The sequence below is a fragment of the Plasmodium sp. gorilla clade G2 genome, assembly GCF_900097015.1.
Source record: "Plasmodium sp. gorilla clade G2 genome assembly, chromosome: 12".
NCBI classification, from domain to species: domain Eukaryota; phylum Apicomplexa; class Aconoidasida; order Haemosporida; family Plasmodiidae; genus Plasmodium; species Plasmodium adleri (nom. inval.).
Genome location: NC_041704.1, coordinates 369,886 through 384,226, shown reverse-complemented (window position 1 = coordinate 384,226; position 14,341 = coordinate 369,886). Strand labels below are relative to the sequence as shown.

The 14,341-nt window shown below is 18.7% G+C and overlaps 2 protein-coding genes across 2 annotated transcripts; both read right to left on the bottom strand.

Annotated features, from left to right (window-relative positions):
* Positions 1–1,701: 1,701 nt before the first annotated feature.
* PADL01_1208700 (mitochondrial ACP precursor, putative) lies at positions 1,702–2,288 on the bottom strand (the record flags this gene model as incomplete). Its single annotated transcript, XM_028683039.1, has 2 exons — positions 1,702–1,809; positions 1,923–2,288. 2 exons carry the CDS (start codon positions 2,286–2,288, stop codon positions 1,702–1,704), a joined length of 474 nt encoding a protein of 157 aa, XP_028539256.1.
* Positions 2,289–3,335: 1,047 nt separating this feature from the next.
* PADL01_1208600 (cysteine repeat modular protein 3) lies at positions 3,336–14,149 on the bottom strand (the record flags this gene model as incomplete). The annotated part of the gene is made up of 3 exons (XM_028683038.1): positions 3,336–13,447; positions 13,559–13,674; positions 13,896–14,149. The coding sequence occupies 3 exons, from the start codon at positions 14,147–14,149 to the stop codon at positions 3,336–3,338; spliced, it is 10,482 nt and encodes a 3,493-aa protein (XP_028539255.1).
* Positions 14,150–14,341: the final 192 nt, after the last annotated feature.

Below are 14,341 nucleotides of genomic sequence, written 5' to 3'. Positions count from 1 at the left end.
TCCTGTTATTTTATGCTGAAATGATATATCTCTTAAAGGTATTTAAATAGGATAAATATATATATATATATATATATATATTATATATATGTATTATATTTTATTTATTTATTTATTTATTTATTTATTTTTTTGTATCTTTTTGGTTATGTCTTATTTTAAGGATTCAAGGAGTGTATACATTTATTTTTATTTCTTTAATCTTTTCTCTCTTCGAATGGTTATTCGAACAAAGAAAATATAATATGAACATATATATTAATTTATTTTATTATGTGTAAACGTAAAGTTCTTTATTACAAAAAAAAATATAAGTTTTATAATATTTTATATAATTACATTTTGACAATAAGAAAAAAAAGAAATATATATATATATATTAATATATTTTATTTTACACTAAATTTTTCTAGAATTGAAATATTTAAGGGTGTAAAAGGAATTAATTTTTTTAAACTTATATAATTATTTATATTATGTGTGCTTTTATTTTATTTTATTTTTTTTTTTTAAAGGGGAATATATTTAAAGTATATGTCTGAATAGTAAAAATAAAAATAATTTGTTTTGTAATTCAAAAAATTTATGACATATATATAAAAAATATATATATATATTTCATATGGTTCTTATGATTAATTAGAGAAAAAAAGGAAATTATTCAATCATATGGATAATACTTAATCAAATAAAACATAATGTAATAAAAAAAGAAAAAAAAATACATATATATATATATATATATATTGTAACAAAATTATTCTCTTATACAAATGTAACACATGACATTTTGACAATACTATTTAATACTTAAAAAAGAATAAGATATTATAAAATAAACTTTATATTGTATAACATTTTGATTAGTTGCTATGACTACCTTTTTATGGAATATCATAAAAAAAAAAAAAAAAAAAAAAAAAAAAAAAGATCCTTACAATATTTGTTCTATTTTATATTTATAATTTCAATGACCTCTTCAAAAGTAGTAATAATATAACTTATATATAAAAACAATACAAATATATATTAAATTAAAACAGATTAAGAATTTTTTTTATATTTAACATTATATATGATTGTAAATGTGTAAAAATTATAAATAATGTCATATAAAAATATATATATATATATATATATGAAAAACAAGATAATATATATACACATTTTTGTAATATATTATAATGTATACTTTTAATTATGATAAAATATATTTTCCTTATTTTAAACTATCAAAAATATTCTTATAAATGACCAAAATTTTGAAGCTTCTATATTTTTTACTTTTAAAAAGCATTCATATAATCCATTCCCCTCCAAAAAAAAAAAAAGAAAAAAAAAAATAAAGAAAAAGGATAAGATAATAAATAATGTTAAAATGAATATAATAAAAAATTGATAAGGACAAAAAACGAGTTTATATAATAGTTTATTTATAAAAATAAAAAAATTAAAAAACTTATATCCTATGGGTATGTGTTTACGTGTGTGTCTGATTTTTTTATATATTTTTATAACATATCAACACAAATATATATTATTAAAAAGAAAAAAAATACAAATAAATAAATTAACATATATATAATATTCTCTTATATTGAAATATTAATTATAAGAAATATATTTTAAAAAATTGTATATATATATATATATATATATATATATATATATCAATTTTATTTTAATATAATTCTACAATGTTTAAGTTTTTTTTATATTTAATTGAATTATATAATCTATAACTTCTTGTACTGTTTTTATATTGTCAGCTGTTTCGTCTGGTATTGTTATATTAAATTCGGATTCAATCTAAAAAAAAAAAAAAAAAAAAAAAAAAAAAAAATGTAAAATGTAAAATATATGAAATAATTTATATATATATATGTGTAAATAAATATATTATATATATATTATATTATTACATCTATTAAGAATTCAACGGTATCAAGGAAATCCCAAGCTCGATTATCCTTGGTCTTATATTTTTCTAATTCTTCATCATATTTTATTTCAACGTCTGTAGGTAAATATTTTTTTAGAACCGTTAAGATTTTTTCTTCTATTTGTTCTTTACTTAAAGAACTAAGATCTTGACTTTTTTCAGTTGAAAAGAAGGCATTAAATTTTTGAGCACTCAATATATATTTATTATTATAGAATCCATTTTGTATGCCTTTACTATTTATACCATGTTTTAAGAGAACTTGAATAAATCCCCTTTTGTACGTATTACATAGTGTTATATTTTTATTATTAAACAGAATTTTTTGAATAATATTTCTTCTCATTTTTTTTTTTTTCTTTTTTTTTAAAGATGGAAAAGCATAATTTTATAAAAATATGGACTACAACGGTATTAAATATATTTATAATATTATTTATTAACTGTTTTTTTTTTTTTTTTTTTTCTTTCTTGTATTTTAAAGTATTTGTATACACTTTTATTATAATTTTTTTTTTTTTTTTATGTTCAAAAAAAGGATTTATTTTGTTGTTTATTATAAACACATACATAAATTGGATAAACAAATAATATATATATATAAATATATTATGTATATTATTTGTTTAAAAAATATATTTATATAAGCAATATTAACCATTTTAATTATTTAGAAATTAATAAGGAAATCATAATGGTACATATAAATAAAAAAAAAAAAAAAAAAAAAAAAAAAAAATTAATAATACATATATATATATGTATATATAATATATATGTTTACTCACAACTTACACAATTTGCATATATTTATACTTATATTAATATTATAATACTTCTATATATATATATATATATATATATATATATTATATATGTATAATAATTGATTAATTTTATGACTCTTTTATTTTTTTGCTATTATTTTTTCTTAATATTGTTATACTTTAATATTACATAAATTGAATACATAATAAATAAATACATACACAAATATATATGTATTTTATAATACTTAATTTTTTATTTCATAATTTATTTATATATAAAAAGTAACAATTTGTGAAATTTACCATATGACAATTTAAATTATTAAGATTTTATAAATATATATTTATTAAAAATAATTATATTAAAATATGGAAAAAAGTGAAGCTCCATAAATAAACGCTTTATTTTCTTAATTTTTGACAAGAAAAAAACTTTATTAATTTCTATATACTTAAAAAAATTATAACATGTAATATATTATATATATATATAATATAACTTTTAAGGTCATTACAAAAAATATTTCAAAAAAGAAAAAAATATATACAAATAAACACATTTTCATGGTAAGAACCATACAATTGTTTCTTTATATATATATAAAATATATATATATATATTTTTATTTTATGTTCTTTTCTGATTCATGTGAAGGTTCATCTTCTAATAACTTCTTTAATGTTTTAACAAAATGTGTATTTATATTATTATTTCCATGCTTAATATTTTCTTCCATAAGTTGTAAATTTTTTATGCTTTTAAATTTTCGAATTTGTTGTTTTTTATTCATAATTAGATTTAGTAATTTTTCTTTTTGTTTTTTCAATTTTTTATTATATTCTAAATAATAATTATATTCAATATATTCACTCATATTTGTAGATAAATTATTTTTATTTATAATATTTTGTATGATATGTTTTCTTGACATGAGTATTTTTAAAAATTGCCTCTCTTTACTTAACAATTTTTTTTTCTCACAGAATAGATAAATTAAGATTGATAACTTTTTACTCTCAATAAATTGTATTATATAAATTGCAAAATAAAATTCCATTAGAGTAATTGTTAAATTATTAAATAATGTTTCATCGAATAATACTTTAATTATATCATTCTCACATCTAAAAAATTGATCATCTGAAATGTTGAAACATTCAGAAGAACAACATGTTGATGTAATAAAAGTTTTGTCCTTTTTATGGTTATCCAAATAATAATTATTTAAACATTCATTTTGGTTATTGCTCTTATAGTTATTATTTCTCCTATAATTTCTATGATATATATCAACTATATCTTTTATATCGTTTACATTATTTATATCATGATGATCATGTTGTTTATTTTTTTTTTTTATTTTTTTTTTTATGTGCTTATATGGTTTATTTACATTTTTTGAATTAATAAACCGTTTTTTACACTCTGAAAAAGAATTGGTGTTGTCGATAGAATGATAAAGATTATATATTTCTTTATAAGATGTAAATAAAGAATAGAAAAGAAGATTTCTTTTTTTCAATTCAAATTGTTTCTCATTTAATGGTACCATGTTAATTATATTTTCATCATGATTTTTCATCCAATGTATAAAACATATGGAAAATCTTGTTATAAAACTTAACCACTCAACTGTTATTTTATCATAGGATTGATTTATATATAATATATTTATTGCATCAATAAAACAATTTATAAAATGTGTAATATTTAAGAAAAATATATCATCTTCTGAATTATTTTTTTCATTTTTTTTTATATAATGTTTTTCTTTAGAATATTCTCTTTCAATTCTAATAAAATGTTCTAATTTATTTGATATTATTTTTTCCCCACAAACATTAACATTACTATTACTATTATTATTATTATTATTATTATTATTGTTACTATTTATATTATTACTATCATGTTGATGGTAAGCATTATTTTCTTTCTTTTTCATTTTTATATTATTATACGTTTTAATATTTGATATATCACTATTATTAGTTCCCTTCCTTATGTTATAATAAAGTATATCTGAATGTAGTAAATCTAAACTGATTCTTTTTGTTTGCTCCATTCTTATATCATTATTATATTTTACATGGTTAATAATTTCCTTTTTATATTCATATCCTCTTGTATTATTATTTTGGAATAGATATATTTCTTCTTCCTTGTCATCAAAATATAATGAATAAAAAGGAATATTATTTGAACTTAAAACAAAATTTAAAAAATTACATTCTTCATTATAAAAACGATTTGCTCTTTCATCCTTTTTTTTTCCCCTTTTCTTATTAAGATCATTTATTTTATTATGATTAAAATAATTTATATCATCCTTCTTTTTAATTTCCTTTTGATCATATGGAAGGGTTCTATCAATTCCTTGTAATGTTTTGGAATTTTTGTTATCTATTTCTATTTTATCAGAAAAAAATAAAAAATTATATTCATTCAACATATCATTAGATTTGTTTTTTTTATGAAAGGATATATGATTGTCTTTCTTTTTTAATATGTTCTTATAAATTGCAAAATCCAAGATAATTTGTTTTATAACATATATATGAAAATAGAAAAATAAAAAAATAGGAATAATATTCAAAATTGTGACATCAAAAAAGAATCCTACTTGTACGGTCAAATAGGAAATTAATATAAAAAAAGAAGATATGAGACTTAATTTTTGTAATAAATTATTTGATCTTTTATCATAAGGAGAATATAATAAAATACATGCAACTTCAGTAATTAATACAAGTACAATACAACAACATATAAAATATTTTGAATTAATATTTCTTTTAGTATATAATTGACATATAAAAGGGATAATAATAAATGATACTTTGATAATATTTATAATTTCCCAACATCTATTTTGATAATTATGACCATTAAATAAAAAATAGCTTTTTAAATTATTTGAATAGGATCCAACGGCTTTGATACTTTTTAATGTATCATAAATATAGATAGAAAATAATATGATATATATAATAAAAAAAAAGGAAGAATATAAAACTCCTGATAAAAATAATTTATTTTGAAAATCACATACTTGTGATGGCATATGATATAAAATTAATAAAGAAGGATTTTCTTTATATTGAATAGATTGACACCATACAAGTTCTAATAAAGTTATTATTATAAAAGGGAAATAAATATATAATATTATAATATATACACATGACAGATCAGAGAATATACGTTTGATTTTATCCCATATATTTATATTATAAGGATGTATATAACGAAATAAACCTAATGCTCTAATATTATATATATTTGATAAACAAATACTTGTCCAATATTTTTCTTTTTCAATATGTTCATATCCAAAATTATTTGTGGTTTTTTTTTTTAATAATTTTTCTTTAACATTATATATATTTTCATCATCACTTGAATGGTTTGTATTATTATAATATGTTTTCTTTTTTTTTGTATATATAAACTTGTCTTCACAAGAAGAATTAATATAATTATTATTTATATAATTGTCATGTTTAGTTGATTCACTACATAAACTATTGTTCTCTTTATTTTCATAATTATAATAATGTTTAGAAATTTCCTTTTTATGTTTAAATGCTTTTCCTATTTTATGTTTCCATCCTTGGATTAACTTCTTTTTTGTTTGTTTGAGACTCCATTTGGATATATACTTTTTTTTTTTTTTTTTTTTTGATAAATAATCATGAGCATAATAAGATTGATTCCAATTTTTAATATTACAATTATTATTTGTATTTTTTATTATATCAATTACATTATTCTGATAATAATAATAATAAAAGTCATATATATGTTTCCCATACGAATTATATTGTATATTTTCTATTTGTTTTTTTATAACATTTTGAGTTATTTGTATTCTTTCATTATTCCATAAAATATATAAAAAATATATTATGAAAAAAATCAAGGTAAAAAGAATACAATCAAATATTGGTTCCGCTATTTTAAGAAATCTTTGTATGTACCATATGTATATATATATGTGTACCTTATTATCTTTCATATTATTGTTTATTTCTGTATTTGAATTATTAAAGAAACAATTCAATTTAAAATAATGTCCAATAAATCTCATTGGTAATATTATATATAATTGGAAATATGACTGATAATTTTTGAGATCATTTTCTATAGGTTCAATAATAAAACTATAAGGTATAAAACAAATAATAAAGAGATACCATATTTTTAATATACTAATAAATAAATAATTCTTTTTTATATAACAATAATAATTTAAATACATTATAAAAAATATTATTATATAAAACAAACATTTATGTATTAATAAATTTATCATTTCTCTTTTTTTCTTTCTACACATAACACATTGTGACTGAAAATGAATAACATCATAACTATTTATACAGTTATTACATAAATATCCTTCTGAACCTTTAAAACATAAATTAAATGAAGTACCCATACATCTATTACTGATTGGACATAAATGAAAATCAGGTATTCTATCTACTACTAAAAAATTATTTTTATATATTATCTTTTCTAATTTTTCATTTACTAATATAGGTTGTTCATTAGGAATATTTTTCATTTTTCTCTCTCTTAAATTCTTACCACCTTCTACAAAAGATTTTATATTATTATTATTATTATTTTGGATAACAGAATTATTATTTAGGTTCTTCTTTATATATATTCCTCTATCAGCTTCAACATATTCATTTTTTTCGCCTATATTTATATGATTTAATTTTTTATGAAACAAATAATTAATTATTTTGTCATTTATTATTATATTCCCTTTTTGATAATTATTAATTTCTATATGTAATGAATTTAATGGTTTCCATTTAAAATCTTCATGATTAATTTGGAAGGTAGCGAAGTATCCTTTTTTTGGTAGAGGTATAGAATGATCATAAATATTTAAATTTATATAATATTGATTTTTTATTAATTCTCTTAATGATTTAAATTTAAAACCACCAATACATATTGATCCTTTCGAACAGTTAATACATTTATTTTCATCCTTTTCATCTTGAATCATATATTTTCCAACTGTACAAAAACATTGTTTTTTACTAATAGACCCTTTAAAAGATGTAGAAAATTCTATGCATAATCCTGCACATACAGAATTATCTACAACATCTTTATAATATCCCTCTTTGCACATAATACACATATTATTATCATTATTGAAAGTAGTACTATTATCATTACTATTATCCTTATCGTTAGTATCAACATTTATATTTTTCTTTCTTTTTGGTTTTATGGATTTATTTATACTGTAACCCTTTTTGCATATACATTTATGAATATTTGTTGATTCTAACGTTGTACCAAGTATTAGAGACCCTTTCGGACAATATATAGGAGGATGATGTATCTCATTTTCATAGTTTTCCAACCAATAACCTGGACAAAACATTTTACTAGGGCATTTGGTACATTGAGCCTTGTATATATATTCATTGTAATTATTATGGTAATAATTATTTGATTTATTAATGTAATATTTTTCATTTATTTGTAAAAAATCATTTCTCATATATTTATTAGAAATATTATTTGAATGTAAAAATATTTGCTTCAATTCCAAATTCATTTGTATGCTTTTATCATTTTCTTGTTTATTTTTATTCTTATATATATTATTTTGATTATCATTAAAAATAGGAACGTTTAATATTTCATTCAATTGTAAAAAATTCAAATGTTTATTTATTTTTTTTTTTTTTTTTTCATGAAAAAATTTATCTTTTCGTTTTAAAGATATCTGTTTTTTATGAATATTTTCTCCATATCTAGTATAAAATTTTTTACGTAATATAAATTTATCTTTTTCTTTTTTTTTCTTTATTAAGTTCAAAGTATGTTCTTCTTCTAATATTTTTATCAGTTTAATTTCTTTTTTATTCCTGTATATAGAACTAATATTATTATTAATAATATGTTTATTTATAATATGATTTGTGTCAATATTTGTATTCCATGAAAAGTAATATCCCTTTCTACAAACACAGTCATATACAGAATTGGATGTCTCAAATAATGTAGTAAAATTAATAGGGCATTTGACACATGGATCATTAGATATTGTATTTTTATAACTTCCTTTTTCACATGGGACACATGTTTTTATATTACCTTTTAAATAATAACCAGGTAGACATAAACAATCATTTATTGTACCATCATATATTGTTTTTATTGAATTTAATGGGCATTTTTTTTTTTTTAAAGATTTTTGTTCGCAATAATAATTATGTGGACATTTTTGAAGGGAATAAATTTTCCATAAATGAAGTATAGGGTTTTTTTGAATAACACAACTAATTATTTTATTATATATATTGTTATATTGTTCTATATTTTTTATTACTTTAAAATTTTCTTTTTTATAATAATATGTTAAATCTTCATAAAAATATAAACTACATTTATATAAATTAATAAATATCTTACCATAACTTCTATATAACATAATAGATAAATTTGTTTTCCCTTTATTATCTGTTGTATTCATTTCGATACCTGTACAATATAGGTTAGATATACAAGCATTTAAACAGCTCATTACATCAATTTCAGGTATAGTATATACATACATAAAATGATTTCTTTTTTTAGATACTTTATCTTCTTCATTTTCATAGCAGGTATATTTTATGTCCTTACTTTTATTAATAAAATAATTTTCTTCTCTTGCTTTTATAATTTTTAATATATCATTAATATCATGTGATATTATATTAATACTTTGAGATAAAATATGATTATATGTGTCTGATGCATTGAAGATTAGGTTCCTATTTTCTTCGTTAATAATTTGATTATTTAGAATAGATGTTGAATGAGATGATATATTTTGTTCTTTTGTGGATAATAATTTTGTATATTCCTTATTTATTTCATTCGTTTGTGTAACAAAATTTGAATTATTATTATTACTATAAATATTATTATTATTATTATTAATATTATTATTTTCCAGATTGATATTATACTTGTTTATTTGTTGATCATATGAAAAGTTCTTTTCCTTCTTTATATGAACAAATGATAAATTATTATGACCATATATTATAGTTTCTCTTTGTTGTTTACTCTTTTGATTATATATATATTTATTAATTTTGAATAAATCCATAAATATAAAAATATTTTTTAAATAATTTGTATGGAATATATTATTGTATGGACTTTTCAAACTATGTATATTATTAGTAATTTTGGGTATTTTATATTTATCATAATATATATTTTTTTTGTCCTCTATATTAATGTAAGGTGGAAAATAACTATATTTGGTATTTTTTCTATTTAAAATAAATCGTTTGTGAGTTGTATATATATATTTTTTATTATTATTCCTTTTCTTTTTCTCTCTTTTGACAACATTTTCATATATATTCTTTAAAACGTAATGATAGTGTTGAATAAAATGTGGAATACTGTTTAACATTCGTTGTTTTGAATATAAATATATATATTCAAATGATAGATTATAATATCCCCTTTTGGGTATACATTCAGTTATTGATGTAGCTCCAGTAATTTTAGTAAATGTATGAGGGGGACAAGGAATACATTTTCCATATGAATGATGAGGTTGAAAGGTATTATACGGACATGGTATACATGATATGGTAAATGATTGGTTAGTATTAATTATGATTCTTCCATATCCTTTTATACACAAACAATCTAAAGCACTAACACTTTTTAATTTGATAGTTATAGAATTTCTAGGACATATAATACTTGAATAATCTAAACCTAAACAATAATTATTATATTTACATATCGAACATATAGATTTATTCATACTATATGAATATCCCGTTTCACATAAAGTAGCTTCATGAAACATTTTAGAACCTTTTTTAGGAGCAAATATAATATTACTTGTTTGCTTAATATATATATTTGTATATTGATAATATGTTTCATTGGTTTGATATTCTTGATTAATTAAAGATTGAGATATAAATGGGGTACATGGATCATTACTAATATGTGATTTATATTGATCATAATTACATAATTGACATTGATCCATTTTATAATCATGATAATAACCTTGAGAACATATACAATCATTAGATGATTTTGAACCTCTGTGTAATGTTAATTTATTAATTTTACAACGAATAATATTTGCTTTATATTTTTCTTTAGGATTATATATACAATAATGTCCAAAAGGACATGGGATACATGCTTTTTTCTTTTTATCTGTAAAATAACCATCTTTACATGTACATTTTAATTCTTCATAATTTGTTGCTCCTACTTCTATACTTATTTTTGTATTTTCACATGTTCCTTGACATTTGAAATTTCCTATTTGATCTTTATAAAACCCAGCAACACATTTAACACATTTTTTGTCTTTTAGATAATAACCGGGTTTACATAAACATTCTTTTTTTGATTTAGAAGTATTATATAACGTTGTGGAATTTTTTCTATAATTTTCACAAGGTATACATTTATTTATACTTTTATTTTTATTAGAATAATATAATCCGATAGGACATGGTATACATTTTTTATTTTCAATATTAAATCCTTTTGGACAAGAAGAAACAAAATTAAGAAAGGTTAATGTTTTGTTTTTAAAATAATCTTTTATAAATATTTTAATATGAAATTCAGTTGATATATTAATTTTTCCACTTATAATTCCTGTGTCTTTATCAATTTTTAATCCTGTGTTAATTATTTTATTTGTATATTTTTCTACTTGTTCCATTTTGAATTCTTTAATATTTGTACTCTTTATTAATGGGTCTAGAGAAAAATTGTTTCCATAATATAATGTTGTATCATATTCATTATATTGTATATCTATATGTGATAATTCTTCTATTTTAATAAATGTTATATAACTTTTATAAATATCAATATTTTGTTTTAATCCACATATGATTAAATAATAAGATGTAGTTACAATAGATGTGATTACATCAAAATTAATATTATTATTATAAGTTAAATATAATTTAATAGAATTATTTATTTCAAATATTAAAATACGTGAACTTGTTAATTCACTTAAAAATAATAAATTTGTATTTCCATTATTTGTAGAAAATAATGATAAGGAATATGGTTTATTTAATCCGTTCTCACTTTTCACTGTATAATTTAAATAACCAAACATTTCTGTTATAATTCCTTTTTTTAAAGAATAAGAAAATAATACATGTAATCCTGTATCAACAAAATATATTGTATCATTAACAACCACAATACCTGAAGGATAATTCAATGTAAAACTTTCATTTAATAGACTTATAGGATATTTATTCATTGAAGGATATTCACTTAGACTACTTAAAAATTGAGTATTTTTTATAAGATAACTTTTTCCGTTATTAAATTCATCTATACGTTTTATTGTATCTGATTTTTCTAATAATTTATTAGTTCTTAATATATTTGATATTAATTCATTTGATCCTTCTATATTCTTATCTAAACCTTTCCCATTTTCTTCTTGGTATTTCAAATATGTATAATAATTCCATATAGGTGTCAATTTTTTAGATGTTTTTTTTAAAATATATTTCGATATAAAACGAAAAATATTTTTCCGTTCTGCATCAGTTACAAATATAGTATGATTATATAAATATATAGCTATAGGATTTTTTAAAAAATGAATAATAATTTCTTTTATCATTTTATTAAATAAAACATATATAACATTTTTATCTAATACCACAATATATCCATTGATATTAGCTGAACAACCAAGAAGAGAAATATCAATTTGTAAATATTCAGAATATTTGGAAAGGTCAATAAATTCTTCAGGTTTCATTTCTTCATTATTAATAGTATTTATATTTACAAGCCTTTCTTTCGAATAAATTAATATAGATTTTGGATCTGTTGAACAATTAAATGTTGATATATTATTATTATTAATTACACTATCAAATTCATCAATTAAATTATTTTGAACTTTTAATACCCCTACAGATTCTATATAAGTTAATGGAGTACATATAAGGAATAGACCAGTTTTCTTTATTTTAAATGAATCAGTAACTATATAAGAATTATATTTTTCAAGAATATGTATTTCTCCTAATTTTGTACCTTTACATTCATCAGTTGAATCATATATAGATAATATTTGATATTCTAAATTATTTAAATCCATACCATAAAATTTTAAAGATGTTAGTGTGTTCAAACTTCTAATAAATTCTTGTTTATATATTACATATGGATTTTTCATAGGATTTTTCATAGGATCTTTCATGGGATTTTTCATAAGATTTTCCACAAAAGTTGTATTATCCATCATGTATATATTCTTCTTATTTTTTATAATATTATTAATATCAATTTTAGGATCTTTCCTACTAGATGATAATTCTAACTTAATACTTTGATTTTTATTAATATGTTGCTTTTTAGTTTTTATTTTTTTAAAAATGTTTTCTTCTATTTTTTTAATTTTATTCTTTTTATATTTAATAGTTCTATTTTTGGAAATATATTTTGCTGCATGTAAATTACTAAATGTGTTTTCTTCTTCATTTAAATATGATTTATTGTATGGAGAATACCTTTCTTTTTTTTGTTCTTTTTTCATATCTCCTGCTTTTTTAATTGCATCATCTTCTGATTTTTTGAGGCCTCTTTGGTTTTGATCTATATATTTGTGTTCACTAAGATATCGTTTGTTTTGATATTTTATTATTACACTTTTTCTTATGAATCCATCTTTTGATATTTTATAAAATACAAATTTTGTATGACTGTAAAATATCTTTAAGTGGTTAATAACATTTTCTATTTTATGGTATAGTGTTGATTTATTCATATCATTTGTACCAGTAAAAAAAGGTGTACCTTTTAAAGAAATTGGAAAATTATTATAAGTTTTTATTCTACTGGTTGTATTATTTATAAATTTTGTTATAACATTATTTGATGAGAAGAAAGGGTATCTTACATAAATTTCATTTTTATTAATTTTGTATAATAAGATTAAATAATTTATAAATATATTAACTTTTATAATATTAGGATTAATTATGTCGAATATATAATATCTGAAGGAATAGAAAAATATATATGTATATGTATATATTAATATGTGTAGATTTATTCTTATAGCATTATTAATATATTTTTTTTTTTTTTTTTTTTTTTTTTTTACAGATGTTACTTTAAATTATGATTCACATTTAATTTGAAAGGAAACGTATTTCCTTTTATTAATTGACAAAATAAAGTATCATTATATAAACTTCTCTTATATGGAAAATATAGAATTAAAAAAAGGTTACATGTAAATCTATGGTTATCCTTTTTATAAATATTTCTGTCATAAAAATGTTTATCCATTATATGTTGCTTATTTTTAAAAATTTTGAAGATAACAATTGTCATAAGACAAATGCATAAATATATTTTCTTCATTTTTTTTTGACCTATAAGGAAACCTTTTGAAAGCACATATATATATATATATATATATATATATATATATATACATATATTTATTTATATACTTTTCTCATTAGACTAAAAGAAAAAAAACTACATATTTTTTTATGGATTCTTTACAACACGGTGTATATTTATAAATATATGCAACAATATAAATATTAA